This window comes from Lissotriton vulgaris, chromosome 1_1 (assembly GCF_964263255.1).
Source record: "Lissotriton vulgaris chromosome 1_1, aLisVul1.2, whole genome shotgun sequence".
Taxonomy (NCBI): domain Eukaryota; kingdom Metazoa; phylum Chordata; class Amphibia; order Caudata; family Salamandridae; genus Lissotriton; species Lissotriton vulgaris.
In genome coordinates this window covers 1,519,422,915-1,519,440,268 of record NC_141685.1, presented here as the reverse complement: position 1 = coordinate 1,519,440,268, position 17,354 = coordinate 1,519,422,915, and the positions used below count along the sequence as shown (strand labels likewise).

At 46.1% G+C, this 17,354-nt stretch overlaps 1 protein-coding gene across 1 annotated transcript in view; it reads right to left on the bottom strand.

Annotated features, from left to right (window-relative positions):
- Nucleotides 1-17,354, bottom strand: part of TTLL8 (tubulin tyrosine ligase like 8) — a 759,264-nt gene that overhangs the window by 77,616 nt on the left and 664,294 nt on the right. The window contains exon 17 of the mRNA XM_086930808.1: nucleotides 4,480-4,969. Coding sequence (XP_086786934.1) covers nucleotides 4,480-4,969 — 490 coding nt within the window. The remainder of the gene's footprint in view (nucleotides 1-4,479; nucleotides 4,970-17,354) is intronic.

Genomic DNA, 17,354 nt, shown 5'->3' with positions numbered 1-17,354 from the left:
ATACTTGCTAGAAAACACAGTTAGCAGTGACAAGGGCATCTATCTCTAGTACAGACATTGAGACTGTGCTACCTGGCTGCAATGTAATCCTTCACATGAGAGCAGGTGTCCATGCACTGATAAAAGGCAAGTATGGGAAAGCCGAATATATACACCATGTTACACCTAAGAAATGGGAAGTAAGTGTGTCAATAAATACCGACAAAAGAAGTGGAAGTGTACACAGTTATAAGAGGATATGACTTTCATGTAGCAATTCCTCACCAGCCATAGTTAGCCAACCACAGAGGCTCTGACTATCTACCACAAGCATGGCATCAGCAGTGCGTCCGATAAACATAGGCTGATCTCCAAAAAACATTGCCATTGCACAAGCCAAATAGTAAACTGATCACTCAACCACTCTGCCCACCTCCATCAATAACCTAATCAAGATCAGACAACATACTGAGAGCACACCTATGCCCGGCATTCCCTTTATGGTTCTGTCCTGCGCCTTTCCCAAATGCCTGACTTCCTACACTCTCTACAGAAGCTCTGATGAGCATACTCCAGTTTATATTTTGGAAAACATAATCTCATGTCCAATCAATCAAGACACTAATAAACCCTGTTTATCTGCAGTCTTTCAGTGGCTAAGTTTTAACCAACTTAAGTGTAACACTGATAATACTGAGATTCTTACCTTCAGCCATGCATTCACTTTCGACCTGCAAACTCATTGGCCAAGTGCGGCTCCCTCTCCTCATGCCGAAACTGAATTAGTGAAGAATCTGGGTGTCAGGATTGACAAACGACTGATTTTACAAACCCGAATAAATTAGGCAGTTACATGTTTTGGTCTGCTGAGCAAAGGCAAACATGTTTGAGAATCCTCTCTTTGCTTCTTAGGATCACTGTTCTTTTAGCTCTGAAAATGTCTCGACTGGATTATGCTAATGCCCTATATGTAGGACTCCCACAATAAATACTGCAGAAACTTCAAACTGTTCAGAATGCTGCTGCTCACCTGGCCTTAAGTCTACCCAAGTGAGCCTCTATCACTTCTCATCTGAAGTACTTGCAGTGGCTTCCTGTCAGAAATAGGATCTTGTTTAAGACCTTGACCCTTATGCGCAGAGCGCTACACCATTCTTGCCTAGAACATCTGTCCTCTAGAAATCAATTCTACACTCCATCTAGACCTCTGCACTCCTCACATGGCCATCTGGACAAAGTTCAGAGGGTAAAATGAGGTAGATCTGGAGGCAGATCCTTTTCCTCTCTGGGCACTCAAGCTTGAAAAAAATTTCCTGGGGAACCACGCCAAATGAATAATGAACAATCATTTAGAAAACAACTTAAGACCTGGCTTTTGACACGTTGATTAGTTTTCTTCTAATTTTCTTTTTCTGACTTCTATTTCCCTGCAGCACAGGGCCACTTCTTGGAGTAGCTGTGCTCTTTAGAAATCACTCCATTCATTCAGTCATTCATTCAACTGCTAAGGAAATATCTGGAGAAGTACTGGAACTTCTACTGAAAATCATCAAAGCGTCTTTACGCAAGGCACAGTACATGATGTTTTAAAGTCCTTGCTTACCGCTCCTTGAGAAGCATACCTGTATCCTAACCAGGACATAGACTACTGTCAAATTATACACCTACCATTTCTGGAGAAGATATTAGAGAACGACATTACAATCTAGCCTCATAAACATCCATGCAAACACACTGCTGTGGGACCAGCAATCTGGCTAAATCCACACTGTCTCAATTCGACCACTTCTCTCAAATTGCTTGATGATGCCAGGGCCGTACAGGTCATAACAGGCACCAGGCATTTTCCTGGTGGGCCAGAAGGGCAGGGCCGGTTTTGGACCATGGAGGTTGGGGGTACAGCGTTCACAATGCAGAAAGACCTACGCAGTGTCATTACAACGCAAGCACTACAAAGAACCCGCAGGTACCATATGTTCCATTACAACGCAAGTCATTACGATTTGCTTTAGGGAACACATTGTTGGATTTTTAATCACTTGCACAGACTGGACATGGAATAGTAATATATATCATTCCAAAGTCCAGCGCTTCTCCAAGGCAAGTTGTTGTAACAACTGACTTGGGTTGTAATGGGGCCTGTGGTAACGACAAATTTGTCGTATTGCCCGCATTGTAAAGGCATGCGTTGAAAAAGCATGCATGATTATGTCAGACATCCCTGTTGTGGTCGTTTTTGTCACTGGGGACCGATTTTGAAGCAGGGCTGCAATATCACCACCTGTAACAAAAGCAGCAGCAGTGTTTCTCACCTGCAACTCCCCCTCACTGCACCCACCCCCATTCCCGGGCCGATTGGATGTAATTGCCAGGACTGGTTTGCATTCCCAGTCCAGCCCTGGATGATGCTCTTTAGATCACATACAAAAGTAACACCCCATTTCTCATCTTGCTTAGCTCCAGACTTGCATCCCCAAAGTGCCTCAGAGGTATAGCCTTGCAGTGGTTTACATATGCTTGAAAAACAGAGATCAGCTGATTCACACGTATTAAATCAAGCCAGAGTCCACCCCCAGAAGGCTCAATGTCCAAACCTGTAATTTCAATATATACATAGACCCCTAGGAACCTTCTTGGCTGACAAAAATATCAACATTCATCAGTCAGCGGATGATACCCAGCTCTTCCTGAGGGTCTTGGTCCACACCAATTTTCTTGGCTGAGTAATGCCTCACAAACATTTAAGCCTGGATGTGCAAGACCTATTTCAAGCAGATTACTACAAAGACAGGGTTTTTCATCATCACCAATGCTAACAAGAATTGTCAGATCTGGGAATGGCAAAATATTATTAACTGGAAAGATGAACAACACCACAATGTGTCAGAAATTCCTAATCCTTGTTTTTTTTTTCATTGATAAGAACACCACCTTCTCGGCTTACATAACATTTAATGCACAACCAAGGCAGATTGGTATTAAATGCCCCTGTTCCATAAAATGTAGACTTTCTTAGAGGAAGGCAATTTCTGAACAACTGTCAAAACAATCCTTCTATCACATCTTAGAGATCCATGTGACACCCATGAAAGTGTGTTTCATGCTGCATCCAGCCTCATGAATGTTTTTTAAAATTTGATAGGAACATTTCTACCTCTTGCATCTTATACATCTAATGATAGCACCCCACCATTCTTGCCAGTCAGTATCAAAATGTGCAGCAACATATCCAGGCAGCTAACGATGAAATGCAGGACAAAAAAGACAAGAAGCTGAACCATGGCCTCGCACAGTGCACTGATATGGAACTCCATCCAAGTCAAATTCCACAATGCACCATGCCTCCTCCACGTTAAAAAAATCAGATCTCTACACTTCAAGCAATACCACTCTGCAGTGTAGCCTCTTGTTGCAAAACATACTAGATGAGAGCCCCACTTACAACTTGCATCAAAATGTTCTAATCTACAACCCATTTCGCCACCATCACCGCCACCTTCCCTCTGCTGGTCTCACATTACCTACAGCACCATGAAACCTCCACTCGCTGCGCCTCCTTCCTTCTGCAATCCCGCATCAATCACTATTCTCCTAATCTTGCTTGACGTGCTGTATCACCTATAATGTAAAGTACTTGGTTTATGGAAAAGAAGTCCACATATATATAAATACATAACTAAACTGCCACACCCAAGTCTAGGGTCAAAGAATTTCCATCTATTAGCACATCTCTTTTCTTACACAATCATCTCTCAGAGCCAAAATAACAACCTAGTCAGACAACACTACACTCACAAGTGCACCAGATGACACTAGTCCCAGATAATTGCCACAATTATTATTATTAAGTGATTTGTAGAGCGCCTGGTTACTCTGAAGAGTGTCCCCGCGCTAGAATCAGAAATGGTTAAAGCCCAACTAGTTCTACTAACTCTGCCTAAAGATCAAAGTCTTAAAATGTTTACAGAACCTCGCCTCTGAAGGTTCATTGAATAGCACAGCCTGTCTTTCACACAACAATACCTATGAAACAAAAGAACACTAGCTATACCAAGCCTACGATTTACAGATATCTGCACCAAAGCTACTCATTCTGAGAGCAATGTTATCAAACAACAGAGCCACTCTCACCATAGGATTACGTAAATTCCACCATAGTCCTAAAGCACACATTCCACTACACAGTATACACTACAATGGCCCACTTCGGCATCAGGCATATTTTAATCATCCCACTGAATCAATGCAAAGCGGGACTACACCACACACTGTACAGACAGATGTTCGCTCACCTTACAAGATGACAGCAAATTACCACAGCTACAGCCACTGAGAAGTTCAAGCCTCGTTCGTAAAGGATATCAAGTTTTAAAAAGCACTATAAGGCCACACAAATGGCCGATGTACTCTATACAAATGACCCTGGAAGGGGTATGAGGTTATGTCTAAACATCACAATAATATATTATCATTCCAAAATATTTTACATTTGGCACTTACCTGAAATATTCGAGGGCTGAAGCACTGTCCAGTCAATTGAATTTGAATTCTGAGAAGCAGTATCCGCTTCGGACTTAGCCACACAAGGAGTTACCGAGATCTTCTGTTTCACCTTTGGAATGTTCAGAATTTGATATGTCTTGAATGAGGGCAGGCCAGACTTATCAATTTTAAGCACGGATTGCAAAGGTGTAGCTTTTGATTTTGGACTGTTCACTGGTGCACATTTGGCAGGTGCAGACGAACTGCAGGGTAGTGATCTTTCCTTTTTCGTATACAGATTGGATTTACACTTTAGACTCTTACTTAGACCTGATATTCGCTCTTCTTGAGCAGGTAGGTTGTATTTAGCTCTCTGCTGCACAGGACCGGATAAATGGCCAGCAAACTTCATGGTAGGTATGACAATGGGCTGTGTTCTCGGCCTTTTAATTTCAGATCCTTCTATCAGAAGGCTAATGCCATTAGACGATGGTAATTCAACAATGGGCTGTGAATATTAACAAAGAACAATATTAGACAATTAACATTTTTGGTCCCAGCAGAAGACTTAAATATTTCAACAAAATTAATTCAAGTGTGTTTCGAATTTGGGCAAAGAAAATAAAGAGAATCCTAAGAAAAATATGTAGGAATTTATTTCTCTTGGAATAGCTCAGAAATGCCATGTCCATACACATTTAACAATGTATATTCAACCAAGAACAACCACAGTTAAAAAGGCAAAATACTTTATGTAAAGTAATACATTGGCAAGGGTGCGGTTTGGTATAGGCGGGGAGCTCACTGCACCGTTCAGAGTGGAGAGGGGAGTAAGGCAGGGCTGTGTCCTGGCATCCTTTCTTTTTACACTCTATATAAATGGCCTTGAAAAGGCCATGTTGGAAGGGTGCCATGACTTACCTCAGTTACAAAAGCGCCCAATACCCGCCTTACTCTATGCGGACGACCCCGTAATTATAGCACGGACTCCGATAGAATTACAACGCGCATTCAATAGGTACCAGGGGTTCATGGCCAACTTAGATTTAAAAATAAATATTAAAAAAACCTTTGTAATGAGCTGTGGGACAGGGTGAAAGAAAATGAAGGAAATTTTTATTGAAAACGTAAAGTTGGAGAAACCTATCACATATCCCTACTTAGGTATTTTAATCGATGATAAGTGCTCGTGGAGACAAGCAATTGAGGACGACATTAGTTAATTTTGCGCAGAGGCTAGGCAAAAGGCCACTGGTGGAGATGCTCCAAATATGCCAAGCCAAATGTATCAGCACAGCGATTTACTGGGCTGGAGTTTGGGGCTATGGAAGGGTTGATGCACTCCAGAAAGTTGAAAACGCCTTCTTGAGATTTCGACTGGCAATCCCGCGAGGTACTTTGACCTTTAACTGCCATGTAGAACTAGGCTTACCACATATTATTGACATAGTGAAATTACAACCGATTTTGCTACGCATCGTATATGGTCATCACCCAAAACATTACTTAACCTAGAGCTCCTAAATGATTGTCTTAGCCTTGAAAATGCACACAAGATTGGTTGGCTCTCATACGTGAAAAACCATGATCCCCTACAGATATCAGAGATCCCCAGAAAAAGGCTTAAAAAACTGTGTCTGACTCGTTTGGTAGGGCTTAGACTAGCTGCGGAGGCAAACAAATGTTCAGTCCAACATATTCTAACGATTCAAACCTTAACCATACAGCCATATCTAACGTTTAATTTGAGCGGATATGACAGGTTTGTTTTGGTACGATTTAGGATGAACATATTCCACCATCTGATAAGTTTTCCTAAAACAAATTATTGGTCTAAAATGTTATCAATTTGCCACTGCGACGATGTATCTATGCAATCCTCAATGCATGTGGTTTTATTTTGCAAATTCTATAAGGAGCTAAGGAAACAATGGGTAATACCTATATTAAAAATGTTGGGTGTGGGGCAATGTCACCCAGCATTCCTCGCGTTACAACTTTTGGAAGCAGCGTGCTTTGCAAAAAATATAGCCCAATTTCTGAAGCTCTGCGTTAGACACAGGATAAATTTAGAATAGGATTGGTGCTGTATATTCAGTGTAAGAATACAGTTGTGGTCGTTTTTTGCACTTTAATCATGTATCTGATGTCCTTTAATATTGAGCGGGTATTCTAGAATTTTATATTGTTGATATGTATCTTCATTGATTTTGATTTAATTTGTAAATTTTTTAACTATTTATTGCTAGTAGAGGATGAAATTTTAACTAATTTAATCAATCAATTATTAAAAATTGGACTTTATGGTTTTTGTATTCTCATGAAAACCGAATAAAGGAATTGAATTGAATTAATACATTGCTAAAACTATTGCGAACACAATGTTAATGGACATCTTGACAAATAGTGTGTATTCACTTTCATTATAAACCTTTGTAGCCATGCAAACCTCATTTTTGATTGAATGTCAATTTTCTTGTTTTGGACGATTCCTATGGATATTTTCAAACATTTCAGTGCAATGGATTCTGAAAGGAGTCTTATGTTTTTTTTAAATGCTATAGCAGATTAACAGTGCCCTAATTTAACAATAATTTACATAACATAAAAGTTTGACATATGCAGTAGTGAGAGGCAAAGACAACTTCACCAATTCCTGTTACTGCTATGATGGGAAAAGAAAACTGCTGCAATAATTTTACATTATGCAGCACTTTCTTCCAAGCGCCTTGAGACCCTCCGCAAGCGCCTTGAGACCCTCCGGGTAAGTAGTGCGCTCTATAAATGTCTGTGATTGATTGATTGATTGATTGATATAAGTGCGGTAACTGGGGTCCAGATGCTAGAGTACATTCACTTACAGCTCAAGAAGATAGTTCATTGTGAAATACTAATCCATAGTTATAATGAAGACACAAAGTCCACTCGAAATGGAAGTCAATGCCTTCTGTAATAATTTGTGTATGCGCTACTAGTGAAAAATAACCAGAATATGTTCCATTAAGGATTACTGCGGTCCCTCAGAAATATTAGGGTGAATATTCTTGGCTAGCGAATTCTCCAGGATGCCTTTTGGCCCGCAGCGCAACAGACGCGGGCCAGGGAAGAATCCGTGGTGAGTCCCCGAGCTCAGGGAGCACAGCGTTGTGAGCCCCTTCTGGCTCCTCCATAGGCCATGTAAATATCGTGCTCAAGTTCCACCGCCTGTTTCTAACAGGTCAGATGTTTAGCTGGCTGTTGATGGGGGTGCATGGGTGTGGGATTCCTATTGCCCAGCACTTCGGATCTATTGTTTGGGGGGAAGGACTACAAGTTTTCATGTTTATTTTGTACATTAGATAGGGAGGCCCAACGCTCTCCAGCTCAAACCTTTTGGCTGTCAGTTTTCAGAACCACAGTAACTTATAATTATGTATCCATATGTATAAAATGTAAATGTATAAAATTGTATATACAGTTCATTAATGGATGAGCTCTCCATGGAAACACAGTGAGATGGAACCTCAGTTTCATTACTTACCGTTGTTCCAAATACAAATGTATACACGTTTGAAAATGTTAACAATTTGTGGCTATGTATAACGGGAAACATGTTAAATTTTTGGCAAGTTTTATATAGCGCACACTGAAACCGAGGGCATTGGAGCACTAGTTACATTACACAAGGACATTCGTTTTATTGCGACGTGGGGAGATTAAGCAATTTGTCTAGAATCACAGACTCGAACATTGGGCCAGTGCCAAAATCGCCAGCTCTGGCCATTAACCAACATCCCCCCCTGCATTGTTAAAAAACGTCACAAAAGTGTACCCTCAGTTTTTGACCTTCCATTTATGCAGCTTCACAACGTTAATGAATTCAAAAGAGTTTATAGAGAACTGGCAACCATATTCCTAACAAGCTTTGGGAATTCTATATTCGCAGGAGCAACTATATATGCTATGCCAAAGCAAGTGCAAATTCACTGGTTAAACGTTTTTGTAATTTTCTCTCCTGGGAGGAAGGAGGGTTATTTTCTTACACAGAGAAAATCCTTTCATAACACCCCATCTTTTTGGAAAGGGGAGGGAGAGTCCCTTTGAACCGTGGAAAGTTTTACTGCTGTCTTTGTCAAGAGTACATTAATGAGATTTTACAGACTTGGTACAGGTTAGAGAGAAGTTGGCAAATAGCATTCAACATGTACGTTTCCGGGTGTGTTCAAATTCACAAGGCATTCCACCTTTGGAACTACCACTTCCCACCTACACGCAGCCCATTGCGAGCAAATCCTTTTATGAGTGCAAAACCAACGTGCGCATGAGAGTACCAAATTTACAGGCGTAAATAGCATTCATTATTGTGCCTATAACATTTTCATGATACCACGATCTTACAGATTTCACATAGCTGTAACATGTAAACCAGTCATTGATCTATCACTTTGTATAGGCTCACAATGAGGCAACCATAGGCCCTAATGCATAGTGAGATGAATTGATTTGTCCCAGAATTAAACCACGTGGTCAAGTGGGGAAGGCAGATGGGTGAACAGAATTGTTGGGAAATAGGCACTGGACTGGACATTTAATCTGGATTTACTTAAAATTGCATTTTGTGAAACTGAAGGAGGGCTTAAAAGTAAATCTGCAGAACAATTTAGAAGACAGAGCCTCAGAAACTAAAGAAAGAAAAAGAGAACGGGCATAATTAAAACAATGGAATGTCGGGAATAATGCTATAATTCTAGCATCAAAAGCAGATGTTAATTGTATGCTTTGGTACCACTTTTTTATTTTATCTGTTCACTTTTTCTTCTCTCTTTCTCCTGCTTTTCTTTTATTTTCTCTTCCATCTTTCTGTATGAAAAGTAAAAATGCGCTGGTTTATTTTTTCTTATCTTATCTAACTTTAATTCAAGAGTTGGGATTCGAGTTCATATGCTTATTTCTTCTATTTATTATGTTGGGTGTTATATTCACTATCTACTAATAATGCTTCGATTATTTATAATGCATCTCATCTTATGTGTTGTTTTTGAATTGTCTTTAATAAAGCATTCTTTACTCTAAATAAGCACATCCTCAAAAATTCTGATTTGAGAGGGAAATTTACTCTAAAGAACTCCTCTTCTTAGCTCTTCATTTAGCAATTTATTTAAAATGTGAGGTCCAGAAAGGGTTTCAGTTTACTTTTCTTTTTTCTGACAAGAAATGTTTTGAAAAATGAAGATCTTCCGTTCATATCTCGCAGAAAACAAGTAATCATTGTAAATCTGTGGTGTTGGTGGTTTGGCATAAAGTACATCACTCTGTTAATATAATTAGCGTTTTTCCATAGTCCAGAAAGGAGCATCAACGAAACCATTGACTAAGGAAGTGGCAGAGGCAGGACACAGCCTTTCTAAAGTGGGAGTGCAGGTGAACAGGCTTGAGTAGATTGTATGAATATCGATATTACATCATTCTCGGGAACCCAAATTTGGAATTAATGTTTCGAAGGAAGGGAAAGTGTGGGAGAGATGCATATCAGAAAATTGCACACAGAAATATTGTCTGATATGGATATTGTGTCCTAAAGATCATTTACAAAAATATTATCCCATTTAGTGTATATCTTCTTTTATGAATAATAATGAGAAAATATTTTTGTAGATGATATTTAGGACACAGTATTTATAAACGAAATTATTCCCAAATATTCTGAAATCACACCTGTAATTGTGATTAAGAATATGCAGAACAAGTATTAACAAGGGCAGGTTTCTTCCCATGAATCAGTGTTCTTAATTTGAAGTTTTGTAAAGCACAAGCTAATATATAAAGACCTCCCAAGCACACTACAATGAAAATAAAACTATTAAACATAAAAACTGTTTATAAAATAATCAGGTCAAGGTATCAAATGTGTACCTTCATGCTGAAGAAGTGATTTTTGAGGAGTGGACTAATGTGATCACTCTTTGGGCTCTAAGAAAGAGCACAGTGGTGATGTATTGGACAACTAGAAGAGCAAGCATGTTTATATGAGACTGTGGCTAGCCTAGTTGCTGAAGAAGTCATGCTCCTACTAGCATTTACTAAGAATACATGTTCAGTTTGCTACTGGCGATAAAGTAGGAAAGTGTTTTTAGCGTTAGACCTCAATATTGAAGAAAAATGAAATGTTTCTGAAAAACTAGAATTACTTTGGGGTTCCCTCTGGATAATTCTCTCCCTATTCCCACACACTTATTTAAGACCACCTCAGATGTAGGTGACACAAAACCCAGTTTCAATATATTTTGATGAATATGTAATGCCCTGGTTACTCTGTAATCTTCATTACTCCGAATACAGTCTTTCTCGCCACATGAATACCAAACAGCCACGGCCGGTAGTGGGAGTACCTGCCGGGCGGTGACCTGGGGAGGGGGAGGGGGAGGGGCAGGGTGGGGTAGTAATGTATGGATCACAGAGTTTAACAGGTAAGTAAACATATAAATAAATAAAACGAATGTTGTTGCGCGCACTGCATCCCATTTGGTGATGCAGTGCACGCAACGAAATTCGTTTTATTTATTTATATGTTTACTTACCTGTTATGCTCCGTAATCCATACATTACTACCCACACCCTGCCCCTCCCCCTCCCCACGTCACCGCCCGGCAGGTACTCCCACTACCGGCCGCGGCTGTTAACAAAGTGAGCTTCAGCTCCACACCAGAACCCTCCAAAGCAAAAAAGTTAGCCTCCCATGCCTCCCATCCCTTCCCAATATGGCCAACTCATTACACCCTTGACCTCTATAAGAGGCGGGCCGACCCAACCCGTGAGCCTGAAACTACCAAGCATAAATATGAAGCTGATAGCCAAACAGTGAGGGAGGAATGGGAACTCATGTAGCGATGAAGACTATACTCAGAGTAATGAAGATAGTAACCGGGGCATTACCTCCTCGTAAGTCTTCCTTGCCACATGAATAACAAAGTGAGCATATACCAAAGCCAAGCGGCTTCAAGGAATCTCACAAGAAACTAATGGGCCAGAAGAGGATGTCAACGAAGCAGGCAAACCCAAAAGAGCAGCCAAGTGGAAGGACCACCCAAGAGAGAGGCAACCACGAGCAGGAAGAACCAGCCCAAGACAGGGAGACACCGGGAGGGCCGAGAACCTGGACCCCCGGGACTCGCAGCGCCGCCAGAGAATCCGCTCAAACCAATCAATCAATCAATCAATCAAAGCATTTGTATAGCGCGCTACTCACCCGTAGGGTCTCAAGGCGCTGGGGGAAGGGGGTCCGCTACCGCTCGAACAGCCAGGTCTTGAGTTGCTTCCTGAAGGAGAGGTGGTCTTGAGTCAGGCGGAGGTGGATGGGGAGGGAGTTCCATGTCTTGGCAGCCAGGTAGGAGAAGGATCTTCCTCCCGTTGTGACTCTTCGGATGCGGGGGATGGCGGCGAGGGCATGGCTGGTCGAACGTAGCTGGCGGGTGGGAGTGAGAAGGTCAGGCGGTCGTTGAGGTATCTTGGGCCTTGGTTGTGGAGAGCTTTGTGTGCGTGGGTGAGGAGTCGGAACGTGATTCTCTTGTTGACGGGGAGCCAGTGCGGGTTTCTCAGGTGTTCGGAGATGTGGCTGTGTCGGGGGATGTCCAGGATGAGGCATGCCGAGGCGTTCTGGATGCGTTGGAGTATCTTCTGAAGTTTGGCTGTGGTTCCGGCATAGAGGGCGTTGTCGTAGTCCAGGCGGCTGGTGACGAGGGCGTGGGTGACCGTCTTCCTGGTTTCGGTTGGGATCCACCGGAAGATCTTACGTAGCATGCGGAGGATGTTGAAGCATGACGAGGAGACGGCGTTGACTTGTCTGGTGATGGAGAGGGAGGAGTCCAGGATGAAGCCCAGGTTGCGTGCCTGGTCTGTCGGTTTGGGTGAGTTGCCAAGGGCAGGGGGCCACCAGGAGTCGTCCCAGGTGGAGGGCGAAGATCCCAGGATGAGGACTTCTGTCTTATCTGAGTTCAGTTTCAGGTGGCTGTTCATCATCCACTCGGCTACGTCTTTCATCCCTTCATGTAGGTTGGTTCTGGCAGCGGCGGGGTCGTTGGTGAGGGAAAGGATCAGGTGGGTGTCGTCGGCATAGGAGATGATATTGAGGTTGTGTTGGCATGCGATGGCCGCAAGGGGGCTCATGTAGATGTTGAACAGCGTGGGGCTGAGTGATGATCCTTTGGGTACGCCGCAGATGACTTCAGTGGTCTCGGATCTGAACGGGGGGAGGCAGACTCTCTAGGTTCTTCCGGCGAGGAAGGAGATGATCCACTCCAGTGCCTTCTCTTGGATCCCGATGTTGCTGAGGCGTTGTACTAGGGTGCGGTGGCAGACCGTGTTGAACGCCGCGGAGAGGTCCAGGAGGATGAGTGCCTCTGTTTCTCCGTTGTCGAGCAGGGATCTGATGTCGTCAGTGGCTGCGATGAGGGCGGTCTTGGTGCTGTGGTTGGCCCGGAAGCCAGACTGTGAGTGGTCGAGGGAGCCATTCGTCTCGAGGAAGGCGGCCAGCTGTCTGTTGACGGTCTCCTCAATGACTTTGGCCGGAAAAGGAAGGAGCGAGATGGGTCGGTAGTTTTTGAGTTCGGTGGGGTCCGCTGAAGGTTTCTTCAGTAGGGCGCTGAGTTCGGTGTGCTTCCAGCTCTCTGGGAAGGTGGTGGTGTTGAAGGAGACGTTAATTATGTCCCGCAGGTGGGGTGCGATGATGGAGTCAGCCTTGTTGAAGACGTGGTGAGGGCAGGGGTCGGTTGGAGATCCGGAGTGGATGGAGTTCATCGTGCGGATGGTGTCTTCGGTGTTGACTGGGGTCCAGGCGCGGATGGAGTTGGTGGGGGGCGTTGGTGCGGTCGTAGGGTGCGTCGGCTGTGTGCTGAAACTGTTGTGTATTTCTGCGATCTTTTTGTGGAAGAACGAGGCAAGCGAGTTGCAGAGTTCTTGCGATGGGGTGATGTTGTTGTCTCCGGCGCTAGGGTTCGAGAGCTCTTTGACGATGTTGAAGAGTTCCTTGCTGTTGTGGGCGTTGTTGTCGAGTGGTTCCTTGAATGCGGTTTTCTTGGTGGCGTGGATCAGCTGGTGGTGTTTTCGAGTGGCGAGCTTGAGGGTGGTCATGTTGTCAGTAGTTGGGTCTCTGTGCCAGGCTTTCTCGAGGGCTCGGCAGTTCTTCTTGGATCTCTTGAGTTCGTCGGCAATCCATGATGCTTTCTTGGTGCCGGGTCTGGCGGGGGGGGTCTTCAGTGGGGCGAGGTCAACTGCGCTGTTGTTGATCCACCTTGTGAGGTTGTTGGCGGCTTGGTTGGGGTTCGTTGAGCTGGCGGGAGGGTTCTGGTTTAGGGAAGTGGCAAGCTGGTCGGCTGTGATCTTGTTCCAGCATCTGAGGGGGACCTGTTGTGGGCGGTGGTGGATCGTGGTCCTTCTGAAGCTGAAGTGGATGCAGCTGTGGTCTGTCCAGTGGAGTCCGGTGGCGTGGCTGAAGGCGATTTCCTTGCTGGAGGAGAAGATGGGGTCAAGCGTGTGGCCGGCGTAGTGGGTGGGGGTGGCCACCAGTTGCTTGAGTCCGAGGTTGGCGAGGTTGTCCAGCATGGTGGTGGTGTTGCGGTCGTTGTTGTTCTCCGGTGGAAGTTGAGATCCCCAAGGAGGATGTAGTCAGCGGAGGGGAGGGCGTGCGGGCTGATGAAATCGGCGATGTCTTCGCTGAATTGTGTGCGTGGTCCCGGGGGTCTGTAAATGAGGGTGCCTCTGAGGGTGGTCTTGGGGTCGGTGTGTATCTGGAAGTGCAGGTGTTCGGCGGCTGTGAGGGTGTCGTCGGAGCTGGTCGTGATGCGGATGGTGTTCTTGTGAACGATGGCGATGCCTCCTCCTGTCTGGTTGACGCGGTCCCTCCGGGTGATCTTGTATCCATCCGGGATGGCGATGGCGATGTCGGGCGCTGAGGAGACGTTCATCCAGGTTTCCGTGAGGAAGGCGACGTCTGGTGATGTGGTGTCGAGGAGGTTCCAGAGTTCCACGGCGTGTCTGTGGACGGAGCGGGTGTTGAGCAGGATACACTTCAGGTGGTTGCTGCTGGAGCTCGTCTTGGCGGATGCGGTGCGGGTCCGGATGCAGGAGAACTTGCAGGATTGGCAGGTGAAGGGTCCGTGGGTGCGTCCTGGGGTGGCTCGGTGGCAGCCGGGGGTTCGGCCGGTGTTGAGTGCGTAGATGGTTGCTGCGTCATAGGTCCAGCGGGTGGGCTGGAGTCGTCAGGGGCCAGGGGTCCCGGCGCGGGCCAGGGGTCCTGGCGCGGGCCAGGCGCGGACAGGCGCATACGTGCTTGACTTTGGCGCACCTTCAGCGCACAATTGGCGCGCCCGCTGCGCTCCCGCGCGGCGACCTCCATAAATGGCGAAGTGGGAGGGAGGAGCAGCTGAGAGGCGGGAGCGGGGTGGCCAATGGGCGGGTTACAACAGAAAAAGGGGGCGGGCCGCAGGGGAGCAGTGGCGGGGAGCGGGGACGGGGAAAAAGCAGCGGAAACGGACACTCGGGTGGCGAGAGACAAGGGCACAGTGGCACAACAAAAGACAAGATCAGGGGCACAGGCAAGGAAAGGCACAACAAATTACAATATCAGGGGAAACCAACAACCGAAGTAGGACAGAGAAGGCACAGAACCAGACTGTACAGGTCCAAAAGCAACAACATATAAGCCCCTAACAGAAGCCGATCCAAACACACCAAGATCGCCCACCGGACAGCCAAAAGCGAGAAGGGAGCAAAAAGCCCAGATGCCAGAACTGAAGAAACAGAGGGCAACCCTACCACAGTAACCCAGCAAAAAACCACAGCAGTAAGAGACACAGGGAGACCGAAACACCGCAACACCACACGGTGGACCACCAACAGCGAGTGAGTCGAAGCCACCTGAGGACCGAAGAAGCAGAACCAGACTAAACAAAACTGGCAGGAGCAGCAAGAACGGGATGAGGTGCAAAAAGTAATCCAGCATGCCAACCGAAAAACAAAAAAAACTAAAATCCCCAATACCCCACCAGCAAGGAGAAAAACAGGCAGGACACAGACCCCAGTTGCACAAAGAACCCCCCGGAAGTGAGCGCGACACCAATGAGAGAACCCAGGAAGGCGCAAGGCAAAACAGACCCAGGAAGCCGCAGGAACGGCCCGGCCCGTAAGGGAACCTAACCGACCAACAGAAGAAAGCCCATAAGGACGCCCACGTAGCCCAAAGAGCGGAAGGGACCAGGCCCTAGGCCAAGTCACCAGAAAGGAAGCGAAAGCCCACCAGGGGCAACCCTGCACAAGAAAGCATATAAAACCCATCAGGGAGGGGAACACAGCACAGAGGAGCGAGACCACCCTGCTCAGGGGCCAAGCAAACTGCCCCAGTAACATTCCACACTTAGGAAGCGAGCTGCAGAAGCGAGCACCCAGGAGGCCAGGCAGCCAGCCAACAACCATGCCCGACCTAGCCGAATGATGAAGAGCCAACAGGAACAGGAGCGGACAGGAAGGCACGGCCACAGGCAGAAACACACCAAAGGCGAGAAGGACATAAGAGTCGGGCAAAATGAGCCAGAGCAACGACAATATCTCCTGGGATTCAACCCGAGCCAGCAGGTCCCAGTACCCCAAAACCAGAAGAAAAGTAAGCAAATGCCACACAGGACCACAGGCCACGCCCGGGGAAGGAGAACTGGGACATCCCAGCATCCCCGGACAAGCAAAAGTACCATTCGAACATACACCCACGTGGCAAACTTCAAAAGAAGCAGCAAACCCAAGACCTGTGCAAGCCTGTGCCCCCAGAAGCGCAACACAAACCATTGAGCCAGAGCTCCACGGTCCAACACTCGCAGCAGCAGAAAAGAAGAGAGAAGCAGCCAGGTGAGCACCACCAACAGGTCAAATGCCCAGTCCAGGCCAGACAAGCCCAGACCCCCATAAGCAGAGGGCTAGAGGAAAATGCAAAACCGCCCACCCGGATGAGAAGTCAGAGAGAGCCACCACTGGGGACGCAAACCGAAACCAGAACAAAAGAGACCCAGTCAAGGACAGCACAACAGTGTCAAAATGCCAAAGAAGCCAATCCAGTAACCTCTGGAGAACGGGGCAGGTGAAAAAAACACACAGAACAGAAACAAGAGGCCCCCACAGGCAGGGGTAATCCCAGACAAGCCAAGGAACGGCCAACAGAAGCCAGATGAGAAACCCGTCAGCAGGGAGACCAATCGACCCTGCACCGACCAGGAACCCAAGCTCGGCCCCCAGCCCCACAGGCCAGTAAAGGCAGCAACCACCTGGCAGGGGGACATCAGAAAAGGAAGACTGCAGGCCACACCTGCAAATAGGGCAGTAAAAGGGAGCTGGGCGCCCGACCTGCGATCAAAAGGAAGGGAAAGAAAAGGGACACCACCAACCCAGACCAGTCAGAGAAGGAACACCCACAGGAACCGGTGAAGAGGAGTATGAACCATAACCCATGACGTTCCAGTGGCATTGAGACCCCCCGGATGGGAAGAGCCCCCAAGAGAAAAGCCATGCCAAGCACCGCCTGCCAACAAGGCACAACAACACCAGAAACACTTCCTGCTGACGACCCCGACAAAGGTAGAGAACCCCAACATGAAAGCCAGAGGGGCAGAGGATAAACCAAGGGAGAGTGCCTGGAAACGGGAGAGCACGCCACTACAAAGCACAGCATGAACACTCACCACATTGACACACAAAGAAAGCACAGGCTGGATCTGAACCCTTGGGAAGGGGGAGCCCTAGCCACCAGAGGCACAAAACCTACAATTGAGCCATAGTTGCATGGGCCACACATGAAACCAGATGAAGGGGAACAGGCACAAGGATGTAGGCAACCAAAAACCAGAAGAACTAGGAACAGGATGAGGCAAATACCA